This window comes from Lissotriton vulgaris, chromosome 7 (genome assembly GCF_964263255.1).
Source record: "Lissotriton vulgaris chromosome 7, aLisVul1.2, whole genome shotgun sequence".
Taxonomy (NCBI): Eukaryota; Metazoa; Chordata; class Amphibia; order Caudata; family Salamandridae; genus Lissotriton; species Lissotriton vulgaris.
In genome coordinates, this window is record NC_141695.1 from 463,194,733 (window position 1) to 463,213,079 (window position 18,347).

General features: G+C 47.8%; 1 protein-coding gene across 1 annotated transcript in view; it reads right to left on the bottom strand.

Moving 5' to 3' along the window:
* Window positions 1-2,013: 2,013 nt before the first annotated feature.
* Window positions 2,014-18,347, bottom strand: part of CHMP2A (charged multivesicular body protein 2A) — a 247,173-nt gene continuing 230,839 nt past the window's right edge. Inside the window, exon 6 of the mRNA XM_086930503.1 lies at window positions 2,014-4,271. Within this exon, the coding sequence (XP_086786629.1) occupies window positions 4,150-4,271 (122 nt within the window). The 3' untranslated portion in view covers window positions 2,014-4,149. The remainder of the gene's footprint in view (window positions 4,272-18,347) is intronic.

Below are 18,347 nucleotides of genomic sequence, written 5' to 3' on the forward strand. Positions count from 1 at the left end.
CACCTCCACTAATAGGATGTAGCCAAAAATAACTTTCTTTATAGATTGCTAGGGTTAGGTCCTAGTTCACCAACCCTATAGATTGGATGAGTGGTATTAGTTGTCATTTGCATTATTTTGGCTACATTGCCAGGACTCTTATTAAGATTGCTTATAGGAGGTCATACATTTGAAGGCACTGCAAGAATGTCTTTGCTGGCACATGTGAAATCATTGTTTGACTTCCTAAATTGGTCAAATATGCGGGCCTTGCCAAGTAACCGATGAGGTGATATTCGGCCATTTTAAAGTGATGCTACTAGGCATATTGCACGGCATAGCAGGATTACACAATTGATTCTACACATTTTGGGGCTTTTATAGCCAGGCCAAACTAAGTTCCTTGTTTCAATCATAACTTGGGTGAAGAGAGCTTTTGTGTTGAGACTAGTGCTATTAGTAGCCAGGGCTGCTGGCTGGTCCAATATACTCTAGCCCAAGTTTTAGGGATGGATTTGGCATCAAGAATCAAAAGTGGACGTCAAAAAGAATGGTTTGATTTGATATTCAGGCATATTCGTTTGGAGAAGTATCTAAAATTCTTTTACCCGAATATTTATTTATTGTAATTTTTACCTTGCTTTATCCTGGATAAACTATTTGTATGATGTTTTTGACTATTTGAATTTCACTCCGTAAGGCCCCCCAACACTGTGATTGTTATGGAGATCTTTAAAGCTAGGTACCAAGCTACCTACTGGAGCTTCTTTGCAGCGACTGGTGAATGAATAGATTATCTTTTAACAAGTGTTCTCTGCAGTAACTGATGGTATGAGTCTTTTGAATGACTATTTGTATAGCAACTCCAAAACACTTATCTCATGGACTGCTTCTATGTACATGGTCAGATGGGAGTCACAAGGTGACAATGTGATGTGGAGGCAGTACTTGCCACATCTTGCTTCTCATCCAGCAATGACCACTGCACTACTGAGCTTGCTGTGTGGGTTTGATTCTTGTGTTAGGTATAGTTTTGTGTGATGCAGTGACTTGAATACTATTTGCACTAGGGAAACTCACTGAGTGGTGATCAAAAGTGGTGTCACAGGGTTAAACCTACAGGCATAAGTCACAAGACTTGTTGCTGCATAAAGAGTTCCTTTAAGCACATGTGTTGTGCTTTAGGCAATCCCTTCTTGCATGCTGAGGGGCAGCAACAGTAGATAAGGTGGAGTGAATATGCCTGTTGAAGTGTGCCGTGGTATGATGTGATAAGATGTGATAAGATGAGGTCAGGTGGATGCCCCAAATAAGGAAAAGCAATGTACAACAGTGCTAAATAACCAAAATATGCAGAACCAAAGTAAGGATTAAACATAATTCTGAGAAAACACTTAATCGCCCATTACAAAGATTTAAAAAATGCAGTTGCAATTGCCTAAACATCGGGAATCAAAGTTGAAGCGTCACTATTGTTAATTTTCATATCAAGGACTACTGCTTATTTTTATATTACCCTGCAGTAAATATTGCTAGGCTTTATCGATGTGGCACTTACCACTCATCTACTGCCATACTGATGTGCCTGCATGGCTTTTTGGCACTATTAAAATTACTTCATTAATAAATAAAGGACTAGTGCAAATAAAAAGCCAAAGGACCACAGCTAACTCAGGTAAAGAAACAACACTAGCAGTAAGGGCTACCTTCAAATTTCGAACCGCTACACATTTTCCAAGACTCTTAAGCTAGAGATAGAAGTATGGGAGAAGACTTACTTCAGACACAAACACAGGAAACACATTTCACACTACTATTTTTGCTGAATGTAAGGTGGGCAGAACCTATTCCCTTTGGACAGTGTAAGTAAATTGCAATTAAAGGATTAGGATGTTACACCTACTTTTATTCCCATACGGCTATTCTCTTGCACTTTATGAACCCTCCGATAAGAAAAAAGGTTTTTCAGAAGATGGTCTGGTATTTGCCCAAATGATCAGCTCAATAGGTATGATAAGCAGAAAACACTAGAAAGCATTACAAATCTCCATAGTTTATTAGAACAAAAATCACAGTCATTTATATATATGTATATATTTATAGAAGATATACAAACAAAAGTCCCCAAATTTCAATTTTCAAACACTCCAGCAAATTGTTCTCCTCACCCCCACACTTCATAAAGGCCTCACCCCAAATGAGACTGCTACACCAAGCACAAAGGCTGTGGATGTGAGGGTCTCAGCCACCTTTTATATTGTAGTCAGTTTGAGAAGCACAGTAGTTCAATTTAACACATGTATCGTCTCTTATTTGACGGTGATTTAACTGGCTAGGCTTGTTGCCTCCATATTCAAAAATGAAAATAATGGTACTTGAGGGACAAGTAACAGTTCTGGCAGTTTTATCAGGAAGGTACCACTGAACCCTTGCCACTGATATACAGTCATTTTAATATTATTTACACATACAGCGCCCCTTTCAGCCCGGAAGGCCGAAATACTTAAATGTTCAGTTCTTAGGAAAGGTGACCAAATTCTTCCAGTAGGCCCAGAGCCAAAGGCATTACCATGTCTCCAAAATCTGTTTGCACCTTTCTCCACTGTCAGCTTGTGATTCCCTGTCTCCAATGCTTCTTCTCTCACTCATCTCTCGCTATATGTGTGTGTGTGTGTATATATATATATATATATATATATATATATATATATATATATATATAGATATATATATAGATAGATAGATAGATATGCATCTATACACACAGATTTTCAAGGTCTAATGTCTTAATCACAAAGTCTACAAACTACTTCTTGCTAAATTATTACTTCCCGGCCTCCTGTGGTTTTCCAGTTCCACCAAGCTCTCTAGATACCGTCCTACCTTTCTTCCATGGGATCAGTTCCAGACCTCACTATGTGGCGAGTTCCCTAGCTTCACTTGATCGTCTCTAGGTTTACTCCACGCACTCCTGTATATCACCTCCATTTAAACTGTGTGTGTACCAATACTAATGCGTGCTGCACCTTCCAACATCTTTGCAACCACAATAGACCGTGCTGTAAGACCCAAGGTGCCATTCCTCCGCCCCTACCAAGTCTCAACAGAGTACAGGTTCTACTCAAGAAGTGACAGAAGATCCAAGACCTGCTCTTTGAACCAGAAAGATGTTAAAACTAATTTTGCTGGAGCAGAATGAAAAAAGTAACAGGAAGGCACACAACTAAAAATGAATACATGCTTTAGTGACGAGGAACAAAAGCTGATCATATTTTAAGAAGCATCAACCGTTCATAATTCTTTTTCCAATTTAATGATTTCCCCACAAAATAATAAAGTACGGTATTCTGGGTCCCACCACTACTCCTCAACAACCACATTTGAAAGGCTTTCCCTCTATGACTAAGAAAATAAGTCATATTGTGCATGTGTTGCAAGACTCTCCACACAGCAGTCCCCAGTTCTGTTTTCAAAATGGATTTAAAGAATCTGAAAATTATAGAAAAAAGTGTGCCAGATTACTGTAGGTCTCTGATGAAAGAAGTATTTTGCATCTTTGGCAGATTTTCTGCAAAATCTTGGCTTATAATGACAGACAAAACTACTTGTGGAAACAAGGTCAGGAACTTTGTTTTCGCCAGGATTAAACTATTACAAGGTAGACTGCAACTATTCTGCAAAAACTTCACACAAGGCAGAAGATATTTGCCTCCAGGTTGATGAAGGACTCAGTTGAAGAGAAACTGGTCTTCTAGTGAAAAAGTGAACGATGAGCATGAAGAAAGCAAAGCAAGCTGGCCATGAATAAGAAAAAATCATGAAGCAAAGTATAAGCAGATATTAACAGAAGACATAAATAATGGACTATTTCCACACAAGAGCAGCAAAAAACTAAATGTCAACACAAATCAAAAAGAGACAGTAAGACAATATCAGAGGTTAAAGTCTCTCAGGTAAAAACAAAATGCCCACTGAACGGAAAAGTCAGACTTTGAGCAGACCCAATCTGCCAGCTTCATTCTAGGGTCAGCTTAACAGAAGAGTTTTCACCAAGGCCGGAGCTCAACTCCTTGCCCACACAACCTTGATTTCTCCAAACCTACATTTAAAATAAAGTGAAACGTCACTCTCAGCAGATGGCAGAAACACCAAAGCCAGACAGCCAGTTTATTAATCCCTTCGGAGATTGTTCAAACGTTCCTCCAAGTCGGCATCGGCGTCTGCCAGGGCCGCAGCACTCTCAGCTTTCTTCTGAGCAGCCACACTCAGTGACCCGCCTGTAGCAGGAAGATCTAGAAGAAAAGGGAAGGAAAATAAAGGGCCATGAAAAGATCAACAAAACACTTTGCAAGCAATAAATGCGAAGGAGTGGCACCAACCCATCCACTTTGGCCGACACAAAGGGAAAGGGGATCTATAAATACACAATCCATTACTAACTGGTTGTATGGCCAAAAGGAAGGAACGAAAACACTAAAGCAATCATATTGTGCACAACCCACAGAGGTGGCACCCAACACACATGTAAGTCAATTACAAAGACACAACCGACTAAATTGTGCAAAAAAGAAATTGGAAAAGGTCTTTTTAGGTCTCGTCGACAGACACATTTAACTATTTGTTACCCAAAAACTATTGTGGACAATACCAGTGAACTTCGAGTCATCACACTGGTTATAATTTGCTATCTTTCTTATCAATCTCATACTCTCTTACTTCTTACTCCAGGGCTGTCCTTCCCCCTTCTTGCGTTTGTCCCTCTGTTGGCACTTAGCTTATTTACTATATCATTGACTGGATGACTTGTATCCTTCCACTGCTGACATCACAGAACTATATTTTTATTTCAGCACTCCAATGCAGTGCATGCATTTACTTCTCCACTCCCTGGGTGCTGCTTCAACCTCGGGTTCCCACCCCAGGATTTCCTTGCTGCTCCCCCCACCTCCCCAGGATGTTGCTTCCCACACATCTGTGCTTTCACTGCTTTCCAGGCCCTACATTGCTCCCCACGCCTCCCTGTGCCGGGTGACTCGACACTTTTAACTAATTTGCTTGCCCTATCTGTCTCCGCTCTCCTTTATTGCTTTCTTACCACTTGTCAAATTATTTTTTCTCTTTCAGCAGCTATGGCAGCTGCCATATGCTACTGGGTTCCTTCTTTATCGGTGATGTGGTTCCGCGGTTGCTCAGTCGTTATTTCCTAATTTACCACTCCAGGTTTGGTGTGGGAAAAACACGAAACAAAAAAACCCAAACCTGTCATCGCAGCAACATGATGTATGCTCGTGCACGCGTTGTCACGCATGCATTATCACACTGAGTCAGCAGTTTTGCCTCTTTTTTTTTTGTGTTGCCTGTGCTGTTCAGCATCATTAACAACCTACTTTTTTTCTTTATTCTGATGCGATTAAACACTGGCGAAATCAAAAGGTCGCCTAAGAAAAGGGGAGACCTATTGGCTTTGCCAGTGCTGATTAGATTTTTAAGTATTGCCGTGCAAGTAAAACAAGAACAATGTATTGATGTGTATGTGTGTGGTGATACAGGTACATGCAGGAGGTGGCAGGATCTGATATGTGGTGATGGCTAAGAAAGCGTGCACCACATTATTCACCATTGGAAGCTGGACAGATCTAGCCTAGAATATACATTGTCTTGTGGCTTCGTCTTCGTACCTCCAGTAAAGGCAGAGAAAATGGACTACAATGTGCCATCTTTAGATTTCCATGAACAACCGTGGGACACAAGGATGGCCAATAACTAACAGATTCATAAATATAGATTAATGTAGCAAATAGAGAACAGTAATAAATTCTAATGCCTATAAGACTGAAGTAGACTACCATTACAGCAAGAACATGCATAGAAGTGTCACTAACATACATGAAGGACCTATATTTTTGGAATTATAGCACAAAAAAATGGGAAAGCGTATCTTAGGACTTGTTTTTAGCACACCATTGGTATGTCTGCAGGTATGTGATTTGTGAACCATAAAGTTGTATTTGTACATTTTTAAATTCTTGTCTCCATCTTTCTAATGCATTTTACTTCAGGTGTAAATGATTTAATTTACTGTTAAATGTGCAGATTTAAATAATATCCCTACACAACAGATTAGTTCCTATTACACCAGGGACTTGATAATGGAGATTTAATTGAACTTCCTACAGGGCGCTGCACTGCAGTGAAAGCAGCAGCTCTGCTGCTCGGAAGCCTCAGAGAGAGCTGCTGGGACTGGAGTAGTTTAACTCTTCTCTTCGTTGGTGCCCCAGGGACCAGACTCCTGATGCAGATTACTTTTTGCATGGGTCCCCAGTACATCACTGCTGCCTTCAGAATGGGGCCTCGGCGGTTAGACAAGCGGACCTATGAGAGAGTCATGAGATAAGTCTGGTGCTACTGATGCACAATATGTAGCAGTTAATGAGTGTTAAAAGCCTGGAAACATCAATGCTCTTTAACACCTGTGGCCGTTAATGATTGTTAGAGACTACAGCCTCATACTGCGCTTGACAGCCTTACATCTTTGATGAACATAATGCATGGTGTTATTTATGCTTATTAGAGCCTGGGGCCATGAATGCTGGTTATAGCCGAGCACCGCTGATATACATTGCAGCATAGGGACATACGTGCATTTACTTTGTAGGGACATGCATGCATTTACTTTGTGGAGCCATCAGTACATTTAATACTGTGAATATTTTACATTTGAACCTCCTGTGCAGCATTTATGATTGCGTTTTCATGTTGTCACTGCCTTGACATTAGCACTCGATGCTAGCTTGATTTGCACCACGTGTTGTGCTGTTAATCAACGACATGTTAATTTATTTGTTATATAAAACATTTACTTGGGAACAGAATAGGAGTAGGGAGGACAGAGAAGGCAAAGGTCACGGGATAGCAGACAGGATAGTCCGAATTCACATATAAATCATTCTAACACATCACACAAACAATTGATACAAAGCAACCACAGTTATTTGTCAATGGACAGAAAGAATCAATTAGGTAAAACCAGGTTATTCGGAGTGATCAAAAATTGTCAAATAATATGTGACCAATGATTCCTACATACAATGTTACTCAGATCAGACAAATGTCCAGGTCCAAATAGTTATTGGAGTGCGTTTCGGTAGAGACCTCTCGCCAAGGTCAACCTTCTTCAGGGCACAGAAGAGCTAAATTGAACTAAACAACTTGCCACTAACTGGAGGCTGATTTTATACATTTCCATAGATTTGTCCTGAGATCTCGAGCTTCTGGAGAGAAGAGGTTGAGTTGGCACCTGTAAGAAAAGAGGACTTTTTGCAGCTGTATCCCCCACCCCCAACCCCACTTTTGTGACCCCATTTGGACTACTAGATGCTGGTTTCCTGAATCTTGACTGTGCCCTGGGCTCTGCTAACCAAGTACAGGGTCAGTTCTCTATGTAAAAAGTATATGATAATTAGGTGGAATTACAATTGGTGCTGGCAACTTACCTGTAAGTCCCTAGTGTATGGTATGGTGTGTAGGTTTAGAAGCCCAGTGGATTTAATGCACTTAAGTGTGCCTCCTGTCATATAAAAGCCAGTCCTGCTTTGCAGACTGCTTTTAAAATAAAACCAAGTTCAAATTTGACTTTGGAATTAAACGTACTTCCAAAGTCTTAAACTACCGTATGTTCACATATAAGTCATTCCTAAGGTCTGTTCTACGTGTCTAAAGGGTAGGGTACATTATGATAATAAGTAGTGATTTTATAAAAGAGGTTTTAATGCCCTGGTGAGGAAAAAAACGCAAATTAAATTTTTCCCCATTGTAGATTGCTAGCCCCATAGGCAAACCTGGGAAGGCTTTAATAAACATTAAGAAAACCAATCTTTTGACAGAAGTGAGCTATACATTTTATTCAAAGTATGAAAATAATAGGTGAAATATATTGCCAAGGTTTGATTTCTTAGACCCATTGCAGGAAAGAAGATATAGAACTGTTTTACTGAAGCTACCTAAAATCATTCCTGCAGCACCCTCTTCTGATTGGCCAGCCTTTGACAGGTTTAGCCAAGCTTCCTTAAGGAGGTGTGATGTGGCCTGGGCTGAGATAAAGAGACATCTGGTGGGAGGAGATCTGCTGCTGCAGATGCCAACACAGGAAGGGGATTGGGTATCCAAACTAGTCTTCAAAGGGAGAACAACAGTTAGGACGGGAACCAGGCCCACCCCCACGTCCTGCACCACCGCCAGATGGGAACCTCTGTAATTCAATAATGAGAGGGGCTGGAAAGGGAGATTAGGAAAAAGTTAGCCACACTGTGGGTTGGGTTAGCTAGACCTGAACCTCCAGTATAGATGGTCTATTTTGTGAGAATTACTTTATGGGTCAAAAATGTGCCACACTTGTAACAAAGTGGACAACACAGGATGGTATCTTGTACCCCATTGGTCATTGGTGCTCCCCTTCCTGCCAGCCAAGAAAATGCAATAAATATGAGACAGTTGCCAAGCAACTCAGATCCCTGCTCTATAAACTTCAAGAGAAGGACTGCCATACTGAACCCTTAGTCTGCACTACAAGAGGAACGTATTCATAAGAACAGCACCTACTGTACACTCTGGGCTTCACGAAAGATTAAGGAATGGACTCCCTGAAAGCAACAGGTACTAAAGAGCTTCAGGAAGTCACCTGCATCAACTCCACCAAGACTAGCACAGCTGATCAGCTCCACCTGGACTTTAAAGGATTTGACCAGGTGCATTGTGAGAATTGTGGTTGCAGACCTACAAGGGCAACTCAGAGCTTCTGGACCCTTGGCTGGCATTGTGGAGCCTCCAAGGCCCAAAGGAGACCTGGTGGAAGAAGATCCAGAAGTTTGAGCAGATTTGCACACCTTTTGTTAAGAAGCTCCATATCTTCACCAAACCCGATGTCAAGTTGAGCAGGTGACGTCGAATCGTGACTTGGCCGGACATTCAGGTTTGCCCTACTGAAGGCTCTGTAGCTCCTCGCAGCCGATGACGGGAACCAAGACCTCCAGAAATCACTGAGGTATCTTGCTAAAGTAGGCCGCCGTCGCTGACCTGTAGCCGTGCTTGCCAGGGAGGATCGCTTGATGTTGATTGAAATAGAAACAAAAAAGTGACTAAGTGCACAGGTAACATTTTGACCAGCACCAACCACCCAACGCATCTGACCTGCGCTCCATCGCAGTCGGCCTGAAACTTTGATTTGGTTCCATTTAAGTGTGACCAGATAGCTGTGGTTGGCACTTTTTGCTCTTTGGCACTAGAAAGCACATTTCTAGATTTAATCTGTAAAAATTCATATCTTTGGTTCCCTACATTGTATTTTTGTCGTTTTGGAGAAGTGTGGCTCAGGGGTTAGAGGCGGCAGACCCGGAAGCTGAGATCGGCCCTGGACCAGGGTTCAATTCCCCGCCTCGGCGGGTCTTGGGCTAAAAATTCCATGGTCTCGATAATTCTCGCTCCGGTGCCTTCTCGACTCACGGGTTCACGCTCTGCGACTCTGGGCAATAGCTTGCTTAATCTCCACAACGGCCCCTCGCGGCGGGATGCCTGGCTTTCACCTTGTGGATACCCTGCCGGGGCCTCTCACAGGGGAATACCAGGACGGGTTCCCTAGGCAAGCGCCAGGATGCCCTTTGTGGTGACAGGTCGCGCTATATAAGTATATCTACATTTACATTTACATTACATAATTTTAATCATAAAAATATTTGCTATGTTAATAAACTGGTGTTGGATTTTTATTGTGTGTTCTGTCTTATTTATTTAATGTTTTAGTGATATTAAATGCTTTACACACCTGTCTCCTAAGTTCAGCCTGAAAGCTGGTCGTCTGGTTCCATAGAGGACAGTTTAGATGCTGGTGCACACCACTCTGTCACATCTCAGTTCTCTTAAAGCCCACATGCACTGCTGTACATCAGTATCCAAACTCAACACTTCAGCCAATCACGCTGATGAGTTTGTGACCAGGGCTTGACTCCCACCTTCTCAGGAACATCATTTGGTCCAGACCAGAATGTATTGCTAGATTTGCAAACAAGAGGCATAAATTATAACCTCAAAATTTCCTTCCAGTTCACACCATGTTACATTAGACAAGTTGTTTTGTTTCCCGGTGCCTCGCTTGTTCGCTTACAAAACTAGGCGCCTATTAAACAGTTATAGGAGTTAAATCAAAAAGGGGGCATTTACTTTTGCTGTGCTGGCGCTTTGTGGTCAGCTATAAAAGTAGTAGGAGCTACACGTAGTGCTCATTTTGCATAACTATGTATCAGAGATCCTCGCATGCCAACAATACATGGCATTAGCAGGATCTGGATAAAGAGAACACCCATCAGGGTGTCTTTCCACATCCAGCGCACCTCAGAATATCTTTAAATAACAATACATATCAAGGAGGCCTGATTCCAAACAAGCAAAAGTATGGTAGAGCTTTACAGAAAATACATACATATTTCGACATTCTGCAAAGTCTTTGACAACTATCTAGTGATCTTTATTTCTGTACTGGCACTGCGCCTGCAACTAATGTTTTGCAATGAAGGCAATTGTCTAATTTCCTTGAATTCAACAATCGCTTCCATGATTCTCAATCTGGTTTTAGGTCTGGCTACAGCACGAAGACCGCTCTCTTGGAAGTTGCCGAAAAAGTTTGTTAAGCTGTTGACCAAGGTAGCTCTTCAATGCTGGTGCTGTTGGATCTCTCTGCAGTATTAGTGTCTCATCTAATTCTTTTGAAAAGACTCAGACTCTTGGGAGTGAGGGGAACCACGTTGGGTTGGTTCCAGTAGTTCTTAGAAAACCATTCTCAACAGGTATTTCTCCGCCCCCACTTGTCCTCCCAGAAACCCCATGTTTGTGGGGTTTCCCAGGGCTTGGCTCTGAGCCCTCTACTGTTCAATGTTTTTTTGACTCCCCCGCACGAACCTGGTCGAGAAATGGGGAGTGAGAGTAGTCTCCTATGCTGATGACACTCAGCCGGTGTTCTCTTTCAAAGAACACTCAGAGGCTGCTTTCGCAAACTTTAAGCAAAGCCTGAATAACATCTCGGCCTGGATAACTGAGAATTGCTTAAAATTAAACACAGAGGTCCTATTCTTCAATTAATCATCACCTCCTCTGCCTGTGCTCTGGTGGCCCTCAGAGCTAAACACCCCCCGCCGATCCGGTGGTTTCAGCCAGAAATTTGGGGTTTAAATTTGACAATGACCTCACCTGTAAGGCCCAGATATGCCAGGTCTCCTAGTCATGCTTCTGGAAGGTGAGAGCCCTACGAAAATTCCTTCACTTCCTTCCAATAGACTGGAGGAAGACAGTGGTCCATGCACTGGTCACGTCCCGTTGGATTATTCTAATAGGCTTTGAACAAGTTACTTACCTTCGGTAACGATATATCTGTAAGAAACATTAGTTAGTGTTAGATTCCTCACCTTAGAATATCCCCAGGCGTCAGTCTGGATCCGGAAACTTTTGCGTAGCAGTACCCCTGCGCGTCGGTAGGCGTCGTCTGTAGGCGTCCCCTGCGGCTCCGCGTCCGTCGTCGGCGTCGTGATGACGTCGCTGGAGTATATAGATGCCGCCTCCGCGCGCTGACGTCAGTTCTTTGTACACAGCTTTTCCGCGCCAGAAAACGCAGAGCCATGAGAGAACCAACACTGGTGCCATGTGAAACTAGGGCCCTGAAAGGGATGTCCTTAACCCTAGGCATCAGTTCGCAGAACGGGGAGGATGGGTGGGTTCGGTAAGGAATCTAACACTAACTAATGTTTCTTACAGATATATCGTTACCGAAGGTAAGTAACTTGTTCATCTGAAAGAAACACGTTAGTGTTAGATTCCTTACCTTAGAATAGATACCCCAGCAATACCAACCTCGGTGGTGGGTCTGCGAACCAATACATTCCTACACCAGAAAGTCCTGGAGGACAGAACGGCCAAAGACGCCATCCCTCCGGACTTGACTGTCCAGGCAGTAGTGCCTCGCAAAGGTGTGCAGCGAGGCCCACGTAGCCGCCTGGCAAATGTCCTGCAAAGGGACTCCCCGGCCCAGGGCAGTAGTAGCCGCCGTGACCCGAGTGGAATGGGCCCTCAGCCCAACAGGAGGCTCCTTCCGAGCCAAAGAGTAGCACGCTTTGATGCACAGAACGACCCACCGAGAGATGGTTCGTTTACACACCGCCCGTCCCTTCTTCGCACCCACGTAGCCAACAAACAGTTGGTCATCCACCAGGAACTGGCGTGTGCGATCCATATAAAATGAAAGCGCACGTTTTGGGTCCAGACGATGGAGCCGCTCTTCATCCTTTGAGGGATGCGGAGGCGGGAAGAAGGAGGGGAGGGTGATGGACTGCCCGATGTGAAAAGCAGAAACTACTTTGGGCAGGAAAGAAGGTCTAGTCCTTAGAACCACCTTGTCAGGATGAATGGACAGGAAAGGAGGTTGGACAGAAAGAGCCTGGAGCTCACTCACTCTCCTGGCAGAGGTGATGGCAACCAGGAAAGCCGTCTTTAAAGTCAGGAGACAGAGAGGACAAGAATGAAGGGGCTCAAAGCGGTTAGAACCAGGTTCAAGTCCCACTGAGGCATCACAAACGGAACAGGTGGATACATGTGTGTGATGCCCGTCAAGAATCTCGTTACAATTGGGGACTTGAACAAAGAAGGCTGATCAGGAAGCCTTAGAAAGGCTGAAAGGGCCGAAAGGTAGCCCTTGATAGTGCCCAGAGCAGAGCCCTGCTGGGCAAGAGAGAAGAAAAAGAAGAACCTCGGAAAGAGGGGCAGAAAGAGGATCCACAGCCTTTGCTGTGCACCATGCCACAAATCTGTTCCACCGACAGGCGTATACCGACTTTGTGGAGGGACGCCTGGCTGCCAGAATTACATCACAGACTGCAGGAGGCAAGTCAAATGGCCTCAACTGCCGCCGCTCAATCTCCAAGCATGGAGGTGGAGACTGGACAGGTTCGGGTGGAGGACCGTCCCCTGCTGCTGCGACAGAAGGTCCTCCTGAAGGGGCAGGCGGATCGGGGGACCGACTGACATGCCGAGTAGCTCGGGATACCAGTACCTTCGAGCCCAGTCCGGAGCCACAAGGATAACTTGGGCCCGGTCGCGCCTGATCTTCTTCAGCACTCTGGGCAGAAGTGGTATAGGCGGAAAGGCGTATAACAGACCGTAACTCCACTCGCGCCGAAAGGCGTCGCCGTGCGAGTGCCGTCTTGGAAACTCCAACGCGCAGAACTGATGACATTGCGCGTTCTCTTCTGTGGCGAATAGATCTAACCAAGGCTCTCCCCATTGCAGAAAGAGGCCTTGCGCCACGTCCGAGTTCAGACGCCATTCGTGATCCATCGGACACCGACGGCTGAGTTTGTCCGCCCTGGCGTTCAGAGAACCCGCCAGGTGTTGAACCGTCAAGGTCACACCCTGACGTTCCAGCCACTGCCAGAGGCGCAGAGCCTCCTGGCAAAGAGTCCACGACCACACTCCGCCCTGTTTGTTGCAGTACCACATGGCGGTGGTGTTGTCGGTGAACACCTGCACTACACTCCTGTTGACAAAGGGGAGGAATGCTTTCAGTGCTAGACGAATCGCCCGCAGCTCCAACAGGTTGATATGGAGCCGGGACTCCGCCGGAGACCAGATGCCTCTGATCTCTGCCTCTCCCAAGTGGCCACCCCAGCCCTGGAGGGACGCGTCCGTCACGACAACGTGCTCCGGTTGGGGAAGGGAGAGGGATCTGCCGCTGACCCAATCGCGGTCCGTAAGCCACCACTGCAGTTGTCTCGCAGTGCCCTCCGAGATCAAGACGTGGTCGGACAAGTTGCCCTGATGCTGGGCCCACTGAAACTTCAGGTCCCACTGCAGAGCCCGCATCCGCCACCGGGCGTGATGCACCAGAAGGATGCAGGAAGCCATCAGTCCCAGCAGCCGCAGCGTCAACCTGACCGAAACCCGGGATAGCGGCTGAAAGATGGGAATCAAAGCCTGTATATCCCGGACCCGCCGTTCCGGAGGATAAACCCGAAACTGCGCCGAGTCCAGAACCGCTCCGATGAAAAGGAGCTTTTGAGAGGGACACAGGTGTGATTTCGGCACATTGATGGAGAACCCCAGGTCGTGCAAGAGGTCTGCCGTCATCTGAAGGTGGTGGACGACTGTCTGGGGCGAGCCCACCTTCAACAACCAGTCGTCTAGGTAGGGGAAGACTGAAACCCCCAACCTGCGCAGATGGGCTGCGACCACCGCCATCACCTTTGTGAACACCCGTGGGGCGCTGGTAAGGCCGAAGGGGAGCACGATAAACTGAAAGTGCTCCTGGCCTACCGTGAACCGCAGGTAACGCCTGTGGGCCGGCAGGACTGGAATGTGAAAGTACGCATCCTGCAAGTCCAACGCTACCATCCAGTCTTGCGGGTCTAGAGCAGCCAAGACCTGAGCCAATGTCAACATCTTGAACTTCTCCTTCCGGAGGAAGCCGTTGACGCTCCGTAGATCCAAGATAGGATGTAGGCCCCCCTTGTCCTTCTTGGGTACCAGAAAGTAGTGGGAATAGCAACCACGCCCTACTTCTGGCCCGGGAACGCGCTCGATGGCCCCCTTGGCCAAGAGGGCCGTAACTTCCTCCTGCAGAAATGTCAAGTGGTCCCCCGACACACGGTGGTTCTGCGGTGGCATGGCTGGAGGAGAGGTCTCGAAGGGGAGGGAGTAGCCCCTTCGGACGAGTTGCAGCACCCACCTGTCCGATGTAATTGTGCGCCAGTGAGCGTGGTGTTGGCGAACCCTGCCACCCACTGGCGTCACATGGGGCCGAAAGCACGGACTAGGAGGATTTGGAGGCAGATGCTGCGGGGGGAGGTGTGGCCTGACCCCGCCGTTGACCCCGACCGCCTCCACGGCGGTTTCCACGGCCGCCACCGCGTTGAAAGGATTGTTGCGGCGCGTGGCTGGCAGCACGTGTGGGGACGCCCCTTCCTTGGCCACGAAAGGAGCGAAACGAATCCGTTTGCTGGCGCTGGGTCGAGAGACCCAAGGACTTGGCCGTGACCCTGGAGTCCTTGAAGCGTTCCAGCGCGTGGTCCGCCTTGTCACCAAACAGGCGACAGCCATCGAACGGCATGTCCATCAAGGCATTCTGGACATCTGCCGAAAAGTTGGCGGATCTCAGCCAGGCGTGGCGACGAATCGCCTCCGTCGTGGACATCGCTCTGCCTAGCGAGTCGGTCGTATCAAGACCACACCGTATAGAATATTCAGCTGCGTCTCGGCCCTCAGCCACAGCCTTGCCGAGTTTTGCCCTCACCTCCATGGGGCATTCTGGCAGCAGGTCCGCGACCGTATCCCACACAGAGTGGGTGTAGCGGCCCAAGAGGCAAGCGGTGTTGCAAGACCGCAGTCCCAAACTCAGGGACGAGAAGACCTTCTTGCCATACTGGTCATACCTCTTGGATTCCCTATCGGGCGGGGCCGACGGGAATGCGGTCTGGGAGGTAGAGGCCTGGATCACCAGACTCTCGGGGGTGGGATGGGTGGACAGGAATTTGGGGTCGTCCGGACAAGGACGGTGGCGTCTGGCCACGTTCCGATCAACAGGCGAACCTGAAGCGGGCCTGGACCACGTGCCCAACAGAACGTCTGACAAGGCTTCGTTAAACGGCAGCAGTGGCTCCTGTGGGCATGACTGCGGTTTGAAGACCTCAGTGAGGATGTTAGGCCTCACGGCCGCGACGGGGAGCTCAAGGTGTAAGGCCTTGGCAGCCCTCATTAGCACCACTGAATATGCAGCTCCCTCCTCCGACGCCACGGAAGGAGGAGAGACAAAGCCAGGGTTAGGAGAGTCGTCCAGACCACTGGCATCCCCCAAATCACCTGTCCAGTCCGGGTCATACTGGCACTCACGTGACAGAGGGTCCTCAGACCCCTCCCAACCTTCCCCGTACTCTTCATCATCTCCATACTCGGAGTCAACGATGTAGACCGGCTCCCTGGGGTTCACAGGCCCCATCGGCGTCGAGCCCGGCGTCGAGCGACGTCGGTCCGACTCCGCGTCCGGATTCGGGGAGGGTATGGGGGCGGCGCCGCCCGGAGCAGGCGCCGGAGCCCCGGCGCCGGCCGAAGCCGGCACAGGAGAACCGGCGCCGCACGGGGACGGCGTCGGGGGTAACCCCGATGGAATCGGCGCCGGACCGGCCGGTAGGCCAGCCGGCGTCGACCCCGAAGGCCCTTGCGGCGCCGGGGTCGGAGCCGCCGGCGGCACCGGGGCCGGAGCACCCGATGGCGTCGAGTCCGGGACACCCGACCCGCTAGGGCCCCCAGACGGTAGCACTGGGCCCGAAGGCGCCGTAGGCCCCGTCGGAGAACTGAGCGCCCTCATGGCCATGAGGAACGCCTCAATCTCCTCAGGCGTCGCACCGTGCCCAGGGACCGGAGGGTATGGGGCAGGCCGCGCCGGCGACTCTCGCGGAGCCGCGGGGTTGGGGTCACCCGAACCACCGGCCGCGTCGCGCGAGCGTCAGGGGGAGTCGGGGGTACGATGACGACGCCCCGACTTCTTGTGTTTCTTACCTGAAGAGCCCGACGAATGGTGACGACTTCCGGAGCGCTCGGCGCGGCTCCGCGACCGCTCCCTCGAACGCTCCCTGGACCTCCGGCCGGACCGGGACCGCTCCCGACGCGGGGCCGACACCCGGAGCTCAAGCAGCTTGCGGGACCGCTCCTGTCTAGCCTTGTTAGTGAGAGCCCGGCAGTCGACGCAGGCGTCCACGTCGTGGTCGGGGCCCAGGCACCGGAGACAGAGTCAGTGATGGTCCGTGACCGACATCGTGCGGTCACAACCGTCACAATTCTTGAAACCGGGCATCCTACCAGGCACCAAAAAGAGATTAGAAGTTTTAACAAAGTTGGTCAAAAGACCGGAGTACTGCTCTTCGGATCTGCGCTTGCTGGCGCGGAAAAAAGAAGAACTGACGTCAGCGCGCGGAGGCGGCGTCTATATACTCCAGCGACGTCATCACGGCGCACGACGCCGACGACGGACGCGGAGCCGCAGGGGACGCCTGCAGACGACGCCTACCGACGCGCAGGGGTACTGCTACGCAAAAGTTTCCGGATCCAGACTGACGCCTGGGGATATTCTAAGGTAAGGAATCTAACACTAACGTGTTTCTTTCAGATATATTGGATTAACAGCCTATCTGGTCCGCAGGCTGCTAATAATTCAAAATGCGCGGCCAGATTGATTACGAAAGTGTTGTTCCGACACCATATTTCCCCTCACTTGAAGAACCTCCATTGTCTGCCCATCAATAGGAGAATCGAGTATAAGGCACTCACTCTCGCCTTCAGAGCCACTAGAGATCACGGACTGGGTTACTTAAAACATGGACTTCAAAACTACCATCAAGACCAGGTACTGAGATCTAATCACCTGAAACTGCTCAGAATTCCTCACTTCTTCAAGGCTAGGATAGGTGGCAGAGCATTCTCCGTGAGAGCTGCGTCACTTTGGAATTCCATGCCTCTCCATCACGGTATGATTGAGTCAGAACGGGCCTTCGTAAAGCACTGAAAACCTGACTTTTTAACCTCCCATAGTTTACCCCTTTTCCTCCTCACTGTGAATCTGAAACTCAGCGCCAGGAAACCTCAATTGGAGGTAGCTGTGTGCTCTATAAATCTCACTTATTATTAAGACAGACAAGAGAGCCGAAGAACAGGTGATCTGCCCAAGATCACATCATTTGGTGAAGGAGAGAAATGGGATAAATAACATTGTTATTAATTGGGACAACATATTCTTATATCTAGATCCTTGACACAGCTCCCACATGTGAAGCACTGTGAACACCACGTTTTGTGTCTGAATCCATTCACTAAAATGATTGTCTGTACAACCAATCAACCATCTCTAGAGATCTCAATTTGGTGGGACTCGACCGCCCTTTCATCCCTTCGAGGTCGATAAAACGGTCGCTCCATTACACGGACTACTGATAAGGGTGCCTAGTGTGTTTTTGTGAGGCAGCAAGCCAGTAGCAGAAGTGTAACACAGGATCTTGATTTTAACATTATCACTGAGGAGTGAGTGTCCCTTTACTTGCTTCTAGCAGCCTGTTGTTCCAACTGTCCCTCCCCTTCCCCGCAGCTACACACGTCACTATGAAGAGCATGGAAGTAAACCATTCACTCTCACGATTGGCCCTTTAAATAATGCGCCATTCCATTAGCTCAAGTCACAACCTATTCAGGAGACAAAAGCCCCATCACCCAGCACTCCAGTTCTTACTACCCACCAAGACCGCACACGTGAAGACATGGTCCACAAAGGGCAGCTTTGCTCCTGCAACATT